The sequence below is a fragment of the Danio rerio genome, chromosome 16 (assembly GCF_052040795.2).
Source record: "Danio rerio strain M-AB ecotype USA chromosome 16, GRCz13ab, whole genome shotgun sequence".
NCBI classification, from domain to species: Eukaryota; Metazoa; Chordata; class Actinopteri; order Cypriniformes; family Danionidae; genus Danio; species Danio rerio.
This window is the reverse complement of record NC_141036.1, coordinates 7,456,995-7,477,576: the sequence shown is the minus strand read 5'-3', so window position 1 is coordinate 7,477,576 and position 20,582 is coordinate 7,456,995. Positions and strand designations below refer to the sequence as shown.

Here is a 20,582-nt window from a genome sequence, read left to right as displayed (position 1 = left end):
CATACAAAAAAATCACGTAATGTGTAACACCGGGTTAGAATTTAGTAGCCTGATGGCCTGGGGAAAGAAACTCCTCCTAAGTCTCTCAGTTTTTGCCATCAAGCTACGAAATCGTTTTCTAGATGGAAGCAAAGTGAATAGATAATTGTCAGGATGGTTTAAGTCCTTACAGATTTTAACAGCTCTATTCTTACAGCGTTTAATATAGATGTCCTGCAAGGAGGGGAAAGCAGACCCTGAGATGCGCTCAGCTAAACGCACAACTCTTTGAAGTGCTTTGCGGTCTTGGTTTGAGCTGTTTCCATACCACACTGAGATACCTTGAGTCAGAACACTTTCTACGGTCCCTGAATAGAAAGTTTTCAGGATTGCTGGAGAGACCCTGAATTTCCTCAGCTATAGTCGGAATTGTGAAAGCCTATAAACTTGCAATTAGGTTGAGTAAAAAAGTGTCACACTTTATTTTTGATGGTCAATTTGCTGAATTTAAGGGTAACACTTTACAATAAGGTTCATTAGTTAATGCATTTACTGACATGAACTAATCATGAACAACACATGTACAGCATTTATTAATTATAATTAAACATTTACTAATGTATTATTAACATCCAAGTCCATGCTTATTAACATTAGTTAATGCACCATGAGTTAACATGAACTAACAATGAACTACTGTATTTTCATTAACTAACGTTTACTAACATGAACAAATACAGTAGTAGATGTATTGTTCATTGTTTGTTCATGTTAGTAAATGCATTAATTAACAGTAACTAATGAACCTTATTGTAAAGTGTGACCAATTTAAGTTAAATTGCATCTACATGCCAACTAATTCTCATTAGATTATAAGTAGACTGTTAGGTTGGGGTTAGTGTATGTTGACATGTACTTATAGTTAAGTTTCTTATAGTCAGTTAAATGTCTGTTGAAGGAGCAGTATCAGCAGATATTAATCAGACAGTCTACTAATACTCAAATGGACCATCAAAGTAAAGTGTTACAGAAAAAAAGAAGCAAGATTTATTTTTTGATGATTTTTGGCTGTATTTTGATGGTTGAGGTTGTGGGGGCTGCAGATCTCGGATGCCCAAAGCACAGTCACACAAGCACTGTCCACTAGGCTTTCATTGATGACGTAAAGTTGAAATAAAAAATATATATAATAAATAATGTCACTATTACGAGAGATATAAATTCAGAATTATAAAATAAAAGCTCACAAAATGTAAAAAAAAGAAAAAAAAACGAGTATCGGAAACAAGTTTCAATGCATTTTAGCTTTAAAAATTAAGAATTAAGCCACTGTCACACTGGACTTTTCACTTCATAGATTTCCATTCATACGCATGCAAATGCTTGGTGAACTCTGACCTGCAAAATTGCTGTGACTACGTGAGACCAATTGAATATTAAAACATGACCTCGCTGCATAGGAATTTAAAATATGGACCAATCACTCAGTTTTGTTACTGTCTAATCATCTTGATTAATCCCGCCCCTTTTCGCAGTGCTGTACAACAGAATTTCTCACCGCAGCATTACTGTATTTTATTCCACGACTACACATGTAAATTCCACCTACTGGCTCCAGTCCGATGGCTTTCTACACAAAAGAACTTTAGGTTAGCATTTTGGCATTACAAGTTTAGGATTAAAAGCTTTTTTTAAGGTGCTTTCACACTAGCACTTTTGGTCCGTAATCAGGGTTTGTTTGACGTCAGAGTTAGATATGTTTCGCTAGTCTTAACCATGTCATCTGAACTCGGGTGCTCATCCATGAACTGTACCCGAGTCCGCCTGAAAGAGGTACGGTTCGTGTGAAATAACGAACTGATATAAATGCAATCGTACCAAATAACAGGAGTAATCCACCAACTGTACAACAAACTTTAGTTCTCATAACGTTCATTTGTGTGTGTGTGTTACATTGGCGACAACCGACAAGTGTGACTGACCCTGTGCAAACACAGTGATAATGTCTGCTTGTCTCCTTCAAAAACAACTGCAGACATCGCGTTTTGTTATGAGCGTTTTAGATATTTTTTGCAGCAGATAGATGCAAGTCGCTCTCTGTAGGTTACCAAAACCAAACGATTCAGTAAATGCAGAACAACTCTGATATGCTTATGACTTTTCATTTTGGGGCCGTGGCTTCCATGGCTGTCCCCTATTTATCAGCCATACCAGTGGCGTAGCGCAAAATGCGGAGGCCCCCCTGCAGGGATCACTGACGGAGCCCCCTGATGAAGGAGGTGGGGGGGGGGGTCAACACGGGGAAGCGACCACAAATTGATGAGCGGGGAAGGGAGGCAGGGTGGAGCGACAAGGCGGGGAAGCCTTCACAAACTAAGGAGCGATCACAAACCGAAAGCGGCGAGAGCGTCAAAGTGCCCAGAAGAACTGGCGGCGAGAAAAAGCACGGCGCGTCCTCTCCGTTGTGAGCATCGAGGATAGTTGAAATCAAGTCTAATTTAAGGTATAAGGTATGACGCGGTTAGACGGCACCTTTAGAGGTGTTCAGAGAACACAGACCTGTGAACTTTGGTTCCAACCACAGTTGTTCCCAAGAGTTTGATTATTGCAGTTGCCGGATTTACAATTATTGAAAATCGTGACGACCCAGGGCCCCCTAATCACGCGGGCCCCCCCTGGAGCAAAAAGCCAAACAAAAGTAAACAAACAAAAGCTGACTGAAATGAGAGCCGCGTCTTTCAACTCCGTGAGGGCAGTAATCTGTTTTCTCGTTCCCTAAATGGAAACTTCTGGTTCGTGCGCACAAAACGTAGTGTTTAATACCATTATCAAAATAATTGTCAGTCACCACATAAAGATTTGATTAAGCAAATATCTCTGATAATCTAATAATCTTTTTCATTTGCTAATATTTTAGAAACATATCGAAATTACAGCTGGCCCCTTTGTGTTACTTCTTGACTTGAATTGTTTACTTAGTTTGGCACTTCACTACGTCTCGCTAGCGCTCTGATTGGCTGCTGAATAACCAATTAGAGCACTCTCTTCAGCTGATGATCTGACATGTTGAATGTGATCCGAATTAACCCTATGAGAGGCAATTTGTCGCACACACACCTAACCATCTAGCCTGACCTATGAGCCGAACAAACCCAACAGCATACTTCAGGCTTGGTGTGTCCCGGCCTTTACATGACTGCTTATATTATGCATTAGTTCTGTCTCAAATTTCAGATGGCTTAAAAAATTGTTCAGAACTGCATAGGTTTAGTGAACTCACTTGTAAAAGGAGGTAAAGTCGACAGCAGAGTGGCACTTCTGAAACTCCCAGGACTTGAGCTTCTGGCAGGTTCTGTGAGCGCGGAGCTTCACCTTGACTGTTCCGGCACAGAGAAAGGATGTGGGCCGGCGGTTCTGTACTTCGCACAGCTCGTTGTCCTCCACACGCCACGATTCAGCAAGTTCATCCACGTCAAACTTAAACTGTCCGTCTCCTCCAAGAGAGTCGTCTCGCCGCTGACCGTTGTAGTTTCCACAAAGACCACACAGCTGCCCCTTCAGATGAGGCGCTGCGACCACCTCCACCAGACTGTCCCCATCCCACGTGATCTCCAGTCCTGAACACACACACACAACATATAAGTCAATTCAACTTTCTTGTATACAGTGTTCGAATTACACATTGAGGATTGGGACGGGTCAACTTTTTCAGTAATGTTAGTTTGTGCAAGACATGCTTTAAATCAAATGTATGATTTACTGATTTTAACTGATTAAAGTAATTAACTAATTAATCACAACTTTTTTATTTATCGTGATTAATCACATTTAAAATACTAAAACTTTTAATTTTGGCAATTCAAATGTAAAATTAATGTAAACGCAAGACAAAAACTATTTGAATTTAAAATATAATTGTTTATTAGAATTTTTGTTTAACTTGTAACACAGATTTCTTCATGTAAACAGCATACCCACAATAAACCATCAAGATCCCGGCTTGACAGCCATATTTATTACAGAAATTAAAACACAGGCATGTTGATGCCATTTGAATTTTAAAACAATCAATACCAATAAAGAAAAAAATGTTTTCTAAGTTGCATTCTAAGGGCCTACTCACACTATGCCATCCGTACCGTGCCCAGGCCTGTTTCTCGGATCGTTTGAGAAGTGTGAGTGCGCTGAATTGGGCTCAAGCACGGTTCACTTGGCCGGCCCTGGCCCAGCTGGAAGAGGTGGGCCTGAGCGCGGTTCACTGAGCGCGGTTCACTGAGCGCGGTTCACTTGGCGCGTTTTGCACTCACACACAAGCGTACCGTGCCAAAGCCCGAAACTGAAAGCGAGACGTGACTTTTAAGGGGCTGTTTCATATGGATTTATTAATCATTCTTACTGTTCAGTGAACACAAACTGCTGTAGTTGATTAAAGACGCTAACCTCTCACTGCACGACAGCTGCGCGGCTTCAGCAGACCTCCTCATTCCTGCAGCACGAGAGCTTTATAATTGTTTATAAGCGGCAAAAGTGGCGGATCTGTTCGGCGAAATATCTGACTGCGTGTCCCCGCATCCCTAAGGACTGTTTTGCAAAATATTTGACAGCATGTCACTGCATATCAAACGACTGAAACGATATAACTAGAGAAATGTCCACCGTGCTGCTGAGTGAGAGAGCGCTTCTCACTGAACAGCAGCGATGACATAAGCGTGCCGAAGCCCGTTTGTGGTGTGAGCTCGGGCCGTCGGGGGAGACGGGAGGGGGGACAAGCGTGCTCTGGCCCGGTTCGAGGCAACTGTACCTAGTGTGAGTACGGCCTAAATGGACTGCAAAAAATGCAGGCATTGCAAATATGGTAAATGGAAAATGATAATAACAATAAAGTACTGAATACAAACAATTGTACTCATTGTAAAGTTGTATTGCTGTAAGTTGAGAACATAGAAACAATTTACGCACGCAGGACAGCGCAGGCGGAGCGACTGCCTTCAGATTCAACACGCATGATTGCGTTCATCAAATTTGCCTAAACTAAGCGTTCTTAAGTATGGCTGTATTACACAAATACGCATACGCTTTACAAAAGGTGAATTTAAGGGGGAAACAGGTCAAACTTACTGAAACATTGAAGGGTGCGTGCTAAAAGGCAGAGGAATGCGCTGTCTTTGACAGCTTGCAACTTCGTCTGGCATTTCTGAGTACATTAACTTGGACACCAATACTCCGCTTTTAATATGATTAAGATAATACTCTTATTAAGAGTCTACCATGTAAGCAGCGATTTTTGATTACCTTGAAGAACAACCGAGTCACGAAATGCAGAGGTTTTTCTTTCCGTTCGCCATGCGGTATCAAATTCCATTAAAACAAAAGTTGAAAGATTAAAAATGAAACACCCAAAATTAATTAGATTAATGTGCTAATGAGGATTGATTGCTTAATTCTATTTCTTTATGATAGCTTTTAATTTCTAATAAGCTGAACTGTTTGCTAATTTATTTGCTGCTAGTGTTTACTTTTTATTTTTTCTTTTGTAAATAATAATAAAACATATTACTGACCATTTAACTGTTTATTTACAACTAAACAGCTCCAAATGAGCATATTTAGTAATTTGGGGATTTTTTAAAGGGGGGTCGGGGGAATCCCTTATTATAGAGGGCAAATCCCTTATTTTCACATCCCAGTGTTGACAAGTATGAGTTTGGGATACACAGGTGTATGCATGCTGTCAAATTGCATTATAGCAACGTGATATCTGCTCCGGCAACTTTTTTTATTGTAATTTAAACATTCAGTTTAACAAAGAGACTTTTATTGGCATTTTGTTTAGTTTAAAGGTTGGTCAGGTAAATTATTGTTATAAAACAAGACTAATGAGGTGCAAGTACTTGTTGTTATTTTACGGATTAATTTCTTAAGGCGTAAAAAACAAAACAAAGGCGACAGTGGCAAGTATCACAGATTATTAATGTGAAGCTGCTTTCAAACAATGTGAAATGTATTGAATGATCACTTTAAACAGGTATAACAGCTCTTTTGAAAAGGAAAGGTGTGGTAAATGTAAAGTAAACTGTCTCCATACTGTACTATCTGTAGACTGGAATGATGGATTTGAGCTGCCGGCACAAAGGTTGCATGCTGATAAATGTTGTAGAAGCATGGGAGAGTTGATGAAATCACAACCCAGTCCAAGGGTTAGCATTGTGCAAAGACACCTTAGGTTGGTTCAATCTTACACTGGAAAAAAAATTCTTACAACTCAAAATGTCAATCCTACTTACACCTATATATGTTAAGGTAGTTGAGTATATTATAAACTTTTATAGCCAAATACAGTACAATATATGCAATATATTTCACCCTCCTGATTTTTTTATCATTGCAAAATGAAACTTTTATTAAATATTACTGTGTTATGAATATATATATATATATATATATATATATATATATATATATATATATTTTTTTTTTTTTTTTTTGCATTAATGTATTTCTTTTGATCATTTGTTTATTAAGCATATAAGCATTTGTTATAAGCATAAATGCAAGATTTACATTCTGCTATTAACATTACATTAGCTTACTACTAACTTGTGGAAAGGCTATCATCAAAATCAGGGAAGACCTTTTTTTCTGGGTTTGGGGCTTGTGACTACTTTACATAGACATCAGTGATCTAATGATTTGCCTTAATCTGAATAAGACAATAATATGATTCAGGTGTTTACATGAGTTTTTTTTGAATGTTACATTCATGATTCCCAGTTACATGTTAAAGCACATAGATCCATCAACGTCATTGCGTCACCAGCCTATAAATGTTTCCTCTGCAGTTTGTGTCTGTGGTCCTTTAGATAATCAAAAATCACTGTTTACGGTAGACTCTTGATCAGAATATTGTCATAATCATATTAAAATCAGAGTATTAGTGTTCATGTAAACATACTCAGATAATGTGCCTGATAATGTCACAAGCTGTTAAAGACAGTCCATTCCTCACCTGTAAGTTGACTCCATGAGCCCTCACATTTCATAAGTTTGACGTGTTTCTCCCTTACGCGCAACTTTTGTAAAGCATATGCTGCATGTTGGTGTGTCAGAATCCGTGCTTGTAAAATATAGCCGCACTGTAGAATGCTTAGTTTAAGCAAATTAGATGAACGCGATCTTGCATGTTGTCGTGTTGTCTTGAAGTGTGTCGCTCGCCGCATGCGCCGTACTGCGCGCTTTGCCTTAAATAAGCTACAATAACAAATGCCTGACATCGCTGACATCCGTATCCCTCAAAGCTGTTTAGACTTAAACATTTAGAAATGGTGTGACACAACGCGCACTTATTTCTGCCTTTAATGCACCCCTTTATGCTTCTTAAGCGTGTCACACAGCTCAGAGCCGTCAGAGCTTAACACGTCAGAGTTTATCACACACCAGACGTGCACATTCGCATGTTATTTAAAATGAAAGTATTCAGATGGCGCTCTGTGGCATGGCAGAAATATGAGCAGTCTTGGCTGGGCACCATGGACAGCTGCTGACTTGCAAATTCTAAAGTGCATGGCACTGCGCGTCATCAAGCGGCGCTTCCGGTGCACGTCCTGCTTTACGTTCTTGTTGCAGCACCGAAATTCATATGCTGATTTGATCCGGTGCATACCGGTTCCAAAGAGTTTCGGTACCCAACCCTATACTAGATATCTTCAAAAAGATATTTTGGAGAATGTTGGAAATGCTGTCAATGGTTTCAGGTTTCTTAAAAATGTCTATTTTTGCATTTAACAAAGAAACTTAAAGGTTTGGAACCACCTGAGGGTGAGTATAAAGTGAGTAATTATTATTTGTGGTTAAACTATTTCTTTAAAGGGGACCTATTATGCAAAAGTCCCTTTTATAAGAGATTTATAAGAAGTTGTGTGGCAGCAGTCTGTGGAAATAACCAGCTTCTAAGAGTAAAAATGTATTCATTGTATTTTTTATAATCACGCTTGATAAAAACAGTCTGCAGAAACAGTTTGATTGACATTCTCCCTTTGTACGTGTCATCAGAGAGGAAAAGCCCCACCCATTAGTGATCTTTCCCTCATTAGCATAATTTATTAGTCTTGTTTTTGAATCTGTCACTATGCTGACACACATTTGTAGCTCCGCCCTTTTTTGAAAAGAGCACAATCTCATTTGAATTTAAAGCGGCAGTTACCAAAATGACACAGAAGCAGTTTAAAAGAGTTATAAAACATTATTTGTTTGGTATTTTGAGCTGAAATTTCACACACACTCTCTAGGGATATCAGTTTCTTATTTTACATCTTGTAAAAAGGGGACTAATAGGTCACCTTTAACTGCTGTTGTCTTTTTTTCCTGTTTATTTTGTTTGATAGGGAGAATATTGTAGCAGACATTTACATATTCATCAATACGTTGCTTTTTCCTCCTATGGACGTCAATGGTTACAGGTTTTCAGCTTTCTTCAAAATATCTTCTTTTGTGTTTAACAAAAAATAAACACAAAAAGGTTTGGAATCGCCTGAGGGTGAGTAAAAATTTTGTACATTTGCAGTTGTGGGGGAACTATACCTTTAACTGCTGTTGTCTAATCTCTGTCTTTTTAGGAGGAAACATGTAGCAGACATTTACATATTCATCAAAACGTTGCATTTTCAGCAGCATTTGCATTGTGAGGATACACTTAAATGTACATTTCCAATCCACCACTAAACGATATTTTGAATGAAGAGTAAGTAGAACTGAGTGTTTCAGGCCATTACCTGCGATGGTGGTGAGTTTGAGCAGGTATCCATCCAGGTCGATGTGGACGCCGGTGCTGTGGAAGGGAAGAGCGATGCGTGTGCCGTTCTGCCGGACGGTCAGGTGTTGGTGGAGGCTGATGCTCAGGCCGGACGTGTGCAGCTCCACTGATTTGGTCCATGAGAAGGAACGTGTGCGTCGGGCATCGTTCTTCACAAGCACTGTGAAGCTGGCCGCTGGGGAACAGTCCTTGGTGAGCACATATTTACACGTGCCCTGGAAGTTGAAGGTACGGCCGTCAAAAGTGTTATAGTGAGGGTCTCCAAATACGGTACACACGCCTGGCTCTGTTAGGAAGAGAGTAAGAGAGAGAATATCGGTTAAAAAAATTGTTGGTGGGGCAGTTAAAGGGTTAAAACTACATTGTTTAGCATGTGGCAGATTTGACTGTAAAATTATTGAATTAAGATTTTAAGTAATTAATTTGATTTTGATTCTTCAAAGTTCGTTTTTAAGATTCCAATAAGAGTGTCGTGTAAAGAAGTCAACTTACTGTCAGTGCAAACAGGACAGCAGCCAGTGCGATTCAGTATCTTATTCTGAAAAGCAATAAATTGTGAGACAGAATTACATATGGAGACAAAAATAGTCAGACAGGTTGACTGTAATATCTGGAACAAACCCATTTAGGCAGTGCTAAATTAAGCTTGATGCAAAGTAATCAATTTGTGTTAGAACAATGAATGTTATGTACACTAATTAATCACAGAGCAAAATAAATCAGTATTGTGAAATATTATATGACCACATCAGTGTATATATCACTGTAAGTATTTTTATATTATTCAATTTCTAAATAAATTTTAATTATTATTAATAATAAAATTGTATAGCAGGGGTCATCAACCCTGTTCCTGCAGAGCTACCTTCCTGCAGATTTCAGCTACAACCCTGACCAAAATGATCAAGTGCTGCTTCAGGTTCGAATATTTCCCAAATAATGTTTAACAGATCAAGGAATTTTTTACAGTATGTCTGATAATATTTTTTCTGTAGGGGAAATTCTTATTTGTTTTATTTCGGCTAGAATGAAAGCATTTTTTATTTTTATTTTTTACAATTTTAAGGTCAACATTATTAGCCCCCTTAAGCAATATATTTTTTAGATTGTCTACCGAACAAACAATCGTTATACAATTATTTGCCTAATTTAATTAAGCCTTTAAATGTCACTTTAAGCTGAATACTAGTGTAACAGAGGCCAACTGGTAAAGTGCGACGCAGGTAAACCTCACTCCGCTGACCTCAGACGCTAGAGGCCATGGTCTTTAGCCTCCTTGTTAGAGCAACCGACTCGTATAAAAAGAATCACCAGTTTGATCCTAGCTTAGACCACATTGGATGCAGTAAAACCGGTGAGTTATTTGTGGGGGCTTGTCCGGGATGGGAGTGAGGTTTAGGTGGGGTGAGTGTAAAAGAGGCTATGTAAGTAACCTCACTCCTCTGACTTCAAAAGGTGCTCTAGCAACAGATGCTAGGAGCCATGGTCTTTAGCCTCCTTGTTAGAATAACAGAGTCCCATGCAAAGAATCGCCAATTCAATCCCAGCTCAGACTGCATCAGGTGGGTTACATGTGGGGGCTCGTCCGGGATGGGAATGAGGTTTTAGTGAGTGTAAAACAGGCCAGATAGCGATGTGCTATGCAGGTAAACCTCTCTCCTCTGATCTCAAAAGGTGCTATAGCAACAGATGCTAGAAGCCATGGTCTTAAGCTTCCTTGTTAGAGCAACAGAGTCCCAAGCAAAGAATTGTCTGCTAGATCCCAGCTCAGATCTGGTTGGGTGCAGTAGGTATGGTGGGTTACATGTGGGGGCTCGTCTGAGATGAGAGTGAGGTTTAAGGGGGTGAGTGTAAAAGAAGCCAGATAGCGAAGTGCTATGCAGGTAACCTCATTCCTCTGACTTCAAAGGTGCTCTAGCAACAGATGCTAAAGGCCATGGTCTTAGCCTCCTTGTTAGAGCAACTGACTCCCATTCAAAGAATTGCTGGTTCGATCCCAGTTTAGACCGCATTGCGTGCAGTAGGACCGGTGGGTTACATGTGGGGGCTCGTCCGGGATGAGAGTGAGGTTTAGGTGGGGTGATTGTAAGAGGTCAGATAGCGAAGTGCTATGCAGGTAAACCTCACTCCTCTCACTTCAAAAGGTGCTATAGCGACAGACACTAGAGGCCATGGACTTTAGCCTCGTTTTTAGAGGAACCCACTCCCATGCAAAGAATCACTGGTTCAATCCCAGCCTAGATCGGGTTGGGTGCAGGTGGATTACACTAGTATCTTGAAAAATATCTAGTAAATGATTCGGTATTATCATCATGGCAAAGATAAAATAAATTACTTATTAAAACTATTATGTTTAGAAATGTGTTGAAATAGAATCTTCTTTGCGTTAAACTGAAATTGGGAAAAAATATATATACAGGGGGCTAATAATTCTGACTTCAGTTGTATTTTGTAGACATTTGTAGACATTTTTTCTATGTCATGTGTACAACATAAAGCTTCAAAAAGAAATATGCCAAAAAATGTCCCATGTATTGGCTTTGAGACTGTGTAAACTTTTAAAAGCTGCAAAATGACACATCATCTACACCCTTGAGTACACACTATGAGTGAAATGTATATAGATATGACTATAAAGTATACGGATGACTTCAGATCCACCTGTTGTTAGATGTCTTTATGAGCCTTGTAAAACAAAACTTACCGAGGGACAGCTGGTGATAGGAACGCAAATCTTAGGCTGACATTGAATATTCCCTTTAACGCATGTGCACAGAGAACAGTTCACAGACGACCATCTGTCGCCATCCTAAACCGGGAACAGACACAAATATATGAAGTCTTCTGAAATACGTGCATGCATATTTCATCTCTCTCAGTGTTTCTCAACTACGTTCCTGGAGGACGCCTGACACTGCATGTTCTATCTGTCACACCCATTACAGGTCTTTCAGTCTCTGCTAATGAGCTGCTGATCTGAACCAGGTGTGTGTTTTGTGTGCAGTGCCGTTGGTCCTCCAGGAACGTGGTTGGGAAACACTGGTCTAGTTCATCATTATTGTTCGTCAAGGAGATCTCACCCTATAGATTTTGCTCTTGACTCTGCAGTATTTCACATCTTCCATCTTGAGGTGAGACTGGCAGGCTTCGCAGCAGGCAGTGCCATGACAGCTGCCAGGCGGAGAGCATCTCTTCCTGCAGAGCACTGTGGAGTCCACACAGGTGCAGGTGGTGCAGTTATCATAGCTGATAGAGGAGCCGTTCTCATAAACCTCACTATGGAACAAACAGCTGCCCGGCGATAAGTCAAACACCCTCCTCTGACCTGAAGAAGACAAACAGGACTTGCTACTTCATGGTAAAAAGCACCATTCCCACATCAATTCCGAAAAACTGGTCAATTCTGTGACATAATCAACCAGAAATGACTTCTAAAGGCTGCGCTTGCATGTGTTAATGTGAAAGGGGTCAGTCTTTTGTTGATGGTTTCTAATTAGGAACCTGGCACCAACAGTGCATAGGCCCTATTGGAATTGCTTAGTTGACTCTTCGGTCCCACTTTAAATTAAGTGTCCTAAACTACTATGTACTTACATAAAAAAATACAATGTACTTAATGTGTTTATAATGTATTTGAGAACACTTGTGGTGCTCTTGAGTTGGGATAGAGGTTGGGTTATGGACAGGTTTGGTGGCATGGGTAGGTTTAAGGGTGGGTTAAGGTGTAAGGGATGGTCAACAGTGTATTTACAAATGTAATTACAGAAGTTAATTACAGATGTGATTACATACATGTATTTAATCAAGCTTAAGTACACAGTAAATACATGTATTTACACAATAAGTACATTGTAACAAACCTGTGTAAATACATATTAGTTAAGGCCACTTAATATAAAGTGGGACCGATTCTTCTTCTACTCTAGAATGAATCATATTTTTGAGGGTCTAAACATGCTCAAAAACTCACAAAACTTTGTACACATCCCTTAAGTGGGGAAAATTTACATTTGTTACATGTTTCGAAAGTGAGTGTTGCAGAATAGCTCGACAGCACAACTTATGCACTTTTGACGGAGTAGCCCCTGAGCTACGCTTCATGCACACATACCAAAATTGGCACACACATCAAACATGCCAATACCTACAAAAAAGTCTCTTGGAGCGAAATTTCAAACCCAACAGGAAGTCGTCCTCTTCCGAAAAAGTGCAGTTTTTGCAAATTCCAGGCGCAGTATTTTAATGAACTCGTCCTAGGGATTTCAACACTAATATTGTGTATTGTCATCTAAAGGCCTAGGCGATGTTAAATTGCGAAGATTTGCGAAGCATTTTTTGCGAAGGGAGCAAAAACAGGAAGCTGTTACAACTCAGGCATGTATACAGTTATTTCACGCAGCCGCCATTGTAACAAACTAAAGTGAAACTCCTGTGGGAATTGGAGGATCAGCACTGTAAACATTGCAACAACACGCTGTAGCTGCGATTTCAAAAGACTGATGTGGTGTAAACATCACTTTAATATCATTCAGTTAAGTTTAATTCAATCAATTAAAAGCATATTAGGTATAAAATCTAAATCATAATCTATTTAAAAGTAAGATGTCCTCCTAGACTTCAGTTTATGGCACAAGGTAAACATTGTGGGGACGTTTCCCTGCTTCAGCCTATGTAACCTGGTGAGCAATAAAACAATGCAGTCTTCTGTAACACACTCTAGTTTTTGTCTGTAATAGTGTTGTCATGGTACTGAAATTTTAAAAACGTCTATTTCCTGCTATCATTCATAAACACTGCTGATATGCCATAGTATTCACTAGTGCTTTACAAAAATGACTGTAATTGGTCGTGAAGGTCATCAGGTCACCGCTCTTTACTGAGTGCAAACGCAGATACAGAGACATTGGAGCATAAATCAATTCATTAGCGGATCGCTCGTCTGTGTTTGCACTCGGTAAACATCTGTGAAGTGCGGTAAACTGATGACCTTTACATCCAATCGCAGTTATTTCTGTTAAGCACTGGTGAATACTATGGCAAATAAGCAGTGTTTAAGAACACGCAACAGTGCTTAAATGTTAGCGAGAAATTTTTTTTTTTGTATGTCACTACCTAAATTCAGTATTGTCTAATATAGTGAAAGAATCAGTTAATTAACTTCACCTTGATAAATGGCATCTAAAATGTGTGTTTGGTAAAAAAAAACGTAGCTAACTAGCACCATTTCCCTTAAAGGGCACCTAGGTTACCCCTTTTTTCAGATTTAATATAAGTCTTTTGCGTCTCTAGAATGTGTATATAAAGTTTCAGATCAAAATACCCATCAGATATTTCATTATACCTTTTACAAGATGCTGTCTTATACTGATTTCCAGCAGGGGGTGGTTTTGTCGTACTGCGCCTTTAAGCTTTTTCTTTCCCGCCCACTGTTTCTACATGCCTCCTCCCTCAGCTGCGTCAGACAACAGACAGACTTAAAGGAAGAAGGTCTCACGTAGCGTTTGTGAGATACTACAGTAAGAACTAACCTTTACTAATCAGTATTGTGAAGTTGCATTGATGAGTCACACACAATATCGTTACAAAGTTAACGCGCGCGCACACACACAAACACACACACACACCGCAGATGACACACACACGCAGGCAGGCAGACAGACAGAGCGCGCTTAGCCTAGTTAAGGCTAACCTCAAGTGTGGATATCTGTTATGCTAATGTGCAAAATAAACCTGATTTAACTTCCACAAACCTGGATTGAAGCTTCTTCTATTATAATTGTTCTGACACGCGGCTGTGCTGATGAAGTAAAGCTGAAGTAAAACGCTGTAATTAATTACACACATATTCTGTTTTAAAACACTTTAAACATGTGAAACTTACTCTTAATCACATTTGATGATGATTGCTGATCCTAGCGAACAGAACAGACCTTTTATTCCCGGTTGCTTTGCGTATGTCTGTCTGGTCTTGTTGACATATACACGCAACTACCGGGACATGTTGATGCGCGCAGCTGTCAATCAATTCGGTGGGCGGGGGGATCGCACACCTACGTAATGGTGCGATCGATTTGAAAACAGCTCCAATTGGCCGACCCTTTTTTTTTGTAGTTAAATTGAAAAAAAAGGACTGGGTGTGTTCATATCACCCCAGTATGACGGTCTATACACTATACCAACACACAGATCTGTCCAAACAGCTTGAAAAGTAGATTTTTTACCATAGGTGCCCTTTAACTTAGCTGAAAGTGTCACTTTCACTTTGCTGATAAGATATACCATACAACCAGGTACACAACAATTCGTCATCGAAGTGCCGTCGTGTGACTCCAGGCAATACTTCTAGGCTTCTTCCCACAGCAGCCTCACTTTCGCTTTAAAAATAGCGTCCGCGTGGAATCAGTCTACTATCTGATCTACCTGAAAATCGACACGTTTGATAAGAGTCCTGACCTGAACATGATTACATGCCAATATTTCGTTAGTCATAGCGCCACCTACTGGCAGCAGGAAATTACATGTTTTACACTGTAACAAACTCCTAGAAATTTCATCTGATTGAATCTAAGTTTTGTCAGTGTAATCCAAACACCTGTGATGTAAAATTGTGAAGATCTAGAGTTTTCGATGAAGGCCGTGTCCGTGGTGGACTGATAAACTTCAGTGTTTTGCAATAGTGGAAGAAGTACTTATAACTCAGCCACACAATGCCTGACTTGTCTGAAAATTCATATTCAATGAGATTCTTCTCCTGAAGACATCTACATGCCAATATCGAGTAAAAAGTTTAATATAAATCTGTGAATTTGTCAGGTTTTTATATTCATCAGGTTAGATTAGTTTGTTTTATTTATATATAGCGCTTTTTCACAAGAATTAATATTGTCCACTGTTCTGTGTCATCCAAAGACCGAGCAGTGGTGAGTCTAGGTGCGAGGTCCCTTTCATCGCTGCTTGCAGCTTTAATTATGTTTTTTTTTTGTACTCACAAAAGTATTTTCATAACTTCATAAAACTGTGGTAAAACCACTGCATTGATTGACATTTCTGGGCTTTTAATAAACTCTCCATAGATTTAATATTGAGAGACGCTCCATAGACTCTTGCTGGAATAGAAAGCTGTCCAATTTCATCCATAATATCTTTATTTGCTGTTGGAAGATGAGCGAAGCTCTCACGTGTTTGGAACAACATGAGGTTGAACTATCCCTTTAAGATACCATGTATAAAGGTTCTAAAAGTGTGTCATTGAGAACATCTGTAAGGAAATAACTCACCCCGACATCTTGGACAGCACTGGCCAGGTGGAGTGTGGGTAAGATGAGACGGGCAGGACAGAACAGGACACACCAATTTATGACACATGCTTTGCCCTCCCTGGAAAACACACACACATACACATTACTATACAAAGCATGTCAAAAATGAGTCCTGTGTGTTACTTCATTGAAATACAGATTCTACCTTGATGTCTGATATAGAGGACTAAAACCTATTATTTATATTCTAAATGACAAGAATAAAGCAGGGTACAACTAGGCTAAACATATATACACTGTCACTGGGGTAAAAAAAAAGACTTTATTCTTCTCTAAACCACTGTATGACACCAAACTGTACGCCACTTTCCTAAACATCTGCATTTTACTATGTACTTGGGAATTTTGCTGATTCATGAGGCTGAGACTCAAGTCTGGCTGTTCAGGTTAGAGGCAACCCTGCTGAAAAATCCAGCTTAAACCAGCCTAGGATGGTTGGCTGGTTTTAGCTGGTCGACCAGGCTGGTTTTAGAGGGGTTTTGGCCACTTCCAGGCTGGTTTCCAGCCATTTCCAGCCTGGTCTTAGCTGGTCAGGCTGGGAGATGACCAGCTAAAACCAGCTTGACCAGCCTAGCCAAGCTGGGAGTCCAGCCAAAACCAGCTATATCCAGCTTAAACCAGGCTGGTCAACATTCGACTGAATCACAGCAGTGCTGATATATAGCCATATGCAAGTGTTACTCGTGATATTGCTCAATCACAAAATGTGATATATATGGCTACTGCTGTAAAAGCCCTATTAAATTATTGTGCCTTTAGTCAGTCATTCATTCATTTTCTTTCAGCTTAGTCCCTTATTAATCAGGGGTAGCCACAGCGGATTGAACTGACAACCATTCCAACATATGTTTTAAGCAGAGGATGCCCTTCCAGCTGCAACCTAGTACTGGGAAACACCCATACACTCACATTCATGCACACACACTTAGGGCCTACTCACACTATGCCATCCGTACCGTGCCCAGGCCCGTTTCCCGGATTGTTTGAGAAGTGTGAGTGCGCTGAATCGCGCTCAAGCACGGTTCACTTGGCCGGCCCTGGCCCGGTTGGAAGAGGTGTGCCTGAGCACGGTACACTTGGGCTTTGGCGCGGTACGCTTGTGTGTGAGCGCGAAACGCGCCAAAGCCCGAAACCGAAAGCGAGACGTGACTTTTAAGAGGCTGTTTCATATGGATTTATTAATCATTCTTACTGTTCAGTGAACGCAAACTGCCGTAGTTTATTAAAGACGCAAACTCCTCACAGCACGCCAGCTGCGCGCCTTCAGCAGACCTCCTCATTCCTGCAGCACGAGAGCTTTATGATTGTTTATGAGCGCCGAAAGTGGCGAATCTGTTCGGTAAAATATCTGACTGCGTGTCCCCGCATCCCTTAGGACTGTTTGGCGAAATATTTGACTGCATGTCACTGCATAATAAACGACTGAAACGATATAACTAGAGAAATCTCCACTGTGCTGCTGAATGAGAGCGTATGGCAAGCCGTTTTAACATTTAAACCTTGTTCTGACTATCCATAAATATATTTAGAGATATAATTACTCGTCAAAAATCCAATTCAAGATATCTACAACTGTAATTCGACTATTAGTAAATTAATTAGAGATATCTTCAAATATATTTGTAAATATCTCTAAATATGATGAATTAAAGACATCTCCAAATGTATTATGACTAGTAAAAACTCAGAGATATCTCTAATTACAATTGTGACTAGTCAAAACTCATTTAGAGATATCTGCAAATATTTTTCAATGGAAGTCAATGTAGGAATATGACTAGTCAGTTATAATATATTTGCAGATATCTACAATCTGATTTCGTACTAGTACAATTGTAATTGCAGATATCTCTAATTGTTATTCTGACTAGTCGAATTATAATTATGACTAGTCAAAATATAATTAGAGATATCTCGAAATATATTTATGGAGTCAGAACAAAGATTTAAATGCTAAAAAGGCTTGCCATAGAGAGCGCTTCTGAACAGCGCAGCAGCGATGACGTAAGCGTGCCGAGGCCCGATATGGTGTGAGCGCGGGCCGTCGGGGGAGACGGGAGGGGGGACAAGCGTGCTTTGGCCCGGTTCGAGGCAACTGTACCTAGTGTGAGTACGGCCTTATACACTATGGCCAATTTACCTATTAACTCAATTTACCTATAACACATGTCTGAGTTTCATGTCTCGAGCACCCGAAGGAAACCCACGCCGACACAAGAAGAACATGCAAACTCCACACAAAAATGTCAACTGGACCAGCCAGGACTCAAACCAGTGACTTTCTTGCTGTGAGGCGACAGTGCTAACCACTGAGCCATCTTCAAAACACAAACCACTTTAATTCATTTCTAACAAAATCTGTTTCTTCATCAAGTAGAAAGTAACAAAAGGCACGTTTTTCTTAAATTAGCATAGCTATTAGCATATATACTCACAGTGCAGACGCATTTAATACAGGGATTCCCTTCAGGGTGAAATTCTTCATCTTCTTTATATAAATTCCCCTCAAAAATGCACCCTGTGAACATCCAAAACATGAACAATCACTATGATGAGAATCTGACAGATCAGCAGAGACATTCATCTCAATTGCAGACATAAATAACTGAACTATGTGAGCAGTTTAGTTAAGTGAAATTGTTAAAAATGTTCATATCAACATATCAAACGCTATTTTCAGTGTTGGCCACGTTCCTTTAAAAGGGTAATTAGTTATAGTTACTAGTTACTTCTTACAAATAGTAACTGAATTATCTCGGGATAAAAGTAACTAATTACCAGAGAAAGTAACTATTACATTACTTTAAAAACAATCGAATGACTATAAAAAATACAAAACATTGAACACTAATCTACACTATTTTAATGGTGTTGTGGGACAATGTAAGAGATAACCATCAAATTGAACATATCATTATATTATCATTACTATAGTTGCAAAATAAAACACAATAGATGGTTTAGAACTTGTAGATATTATTATTTAGTTTAATTCTGTCTGAGTAATAAGTGTTTGCGGTAGAGTAATAGAATTACGTTTTATTTGCTTTGACGTTGTGGCTTCGCCTCCTGCTTTGCTAGCAGACCTCAAGTTATCACCTGTGTAGCCACTCATTTTGTGGTGGCATGTGACGACGTGAGGTGCTTCATTAGGTTAGAGAAAGAGAGGTTCTATGGCTTGCTGAGAGAGACGCTGCTCGCATGAAAACCACTTCAGTGTTCTCAATAATTATAGTAATGTAAATTTTATTGTCAGTAACGGCGTTGTAACTCATATAATTCATTTGATTATTCGTTACTGAAAAAAGTATCGCTGTTAGTAACGCAGTTTATTTATAGCGCTGTTATTCCTATCACTGTCTATTTTTTTGTTCAAGCAATTCTGATATTTAGGGGCCTTTTACCAATGCTTTCAGTCAAAAACAGGAAACTTCTTTTGCGTTTTGCCTTGTCTACATGACAACAGTGTTTTGGGGACTTAAATGCATAAATAGAAAGAGAGTGTCAGGGTTCTGCCACTCTGGTCTTTGGTTTGGTGTTCTTGTTTTGGTGGCAGAGCTCGGACACTAGCTCTGTCTTGTCCTGTTTCTGTCATTTCTACACTTTATAATCCCCTCATGTCTGCTGTCCTTTGCCAGTTCGTCATCACTCGTCATCAGATGTCGTCGTTCCCTGTCTTGTCTTGCCTTGTTCTCCAGATCGCCAGCCTGCACTGTCTAGTTTGTTTGTTTATTTGTTTTATTAATATTTTCCCCCTCGGGGTAGTTCGTTTTGCTGTTTTGCATTTTATTTTTATTATTTAATAAATCCCATTTCTCTGCATTTGAGTCATCGCTCCTTTCCCCCCCATTTCCCCTCACCAAACATGACAGAGACTCTACAAAAACGATGTTATGCACGGTATGTGTTTATGGAGGTTGTCATGTAAACACATTTTTCAAAACACAAGGAAATTTTCTATTGTCATGTAGATCAAGGCCCTATTTACTCTAATGCGTTTAAGTTTTAAAAAGCATAAGTTTTGCTACGGTTACGCCTTTCATCCACACTACCTCAGAGTTTTCGAGTCCCGAAAACGGAGCGTTTTGAAAACGCTGAAGAGGCCATATTCGTTTTAAAATGCTGCTGCTCCTTGTCAGTGTGGATGAGGAAAACGGAGACATCTGAAAATGAAGGCATGGCAGCAGACATTCGCCTATCTGATTGGGGTTCATTCATTCGTTCATTTTCTTGTCGGCTCAGTCCCTTTATTAATCCGGGGTCGCCACAGCGTAATGAACCGCCAACTTATCCAGCAAGTTTTTACGCAGCGGATGCCCTTCCAGCCACAATCCATCTTTGGGAAACATCCACACAGACATTCACACACACTATGGACAATTTAGCCAACCCAATTCACCTGTACAGCATGTCTTTGGACTGTGGGGGAAACTGGAGCACTCGGAGGAAACCCACACGAAGGCAGGGAGAACATG

At 39.8% G+C, this 20,582-nt stretch overlaps 1 protein-coding gene across 1 annotated transcript in view; it reads right to left on the bottom strand.

Annotated features, from left to right (window-relative positions):
- The window catches only part of bmper (BMP binding endothelial regulator), a 107,067-nt gene that overhangs the window by 73,343 nt on the left and 13,142 nt on the right, over positions 1-20,582 (bottom strand). Inside the window, 7 exon segments of the mRNA NM_001020487.2 lie at positions 3,260-3,596; positions 8,748-9,074; positions 9,281-9,326; positions 11,493-11,597; positions 11,869-12,113; positions 16,066-16,165; positions 18,543-18,625. Of these exon segments, the coding sequence (NP_001018323.2) occupies positions 3,260-3,596; positions 8,748-9,074; positions 9,281-9,326; positions 11,493-11,597; positions 11,869-12,113; positions 16,066-16,165; positions 18,543-18,625 (1,243 nt within the window).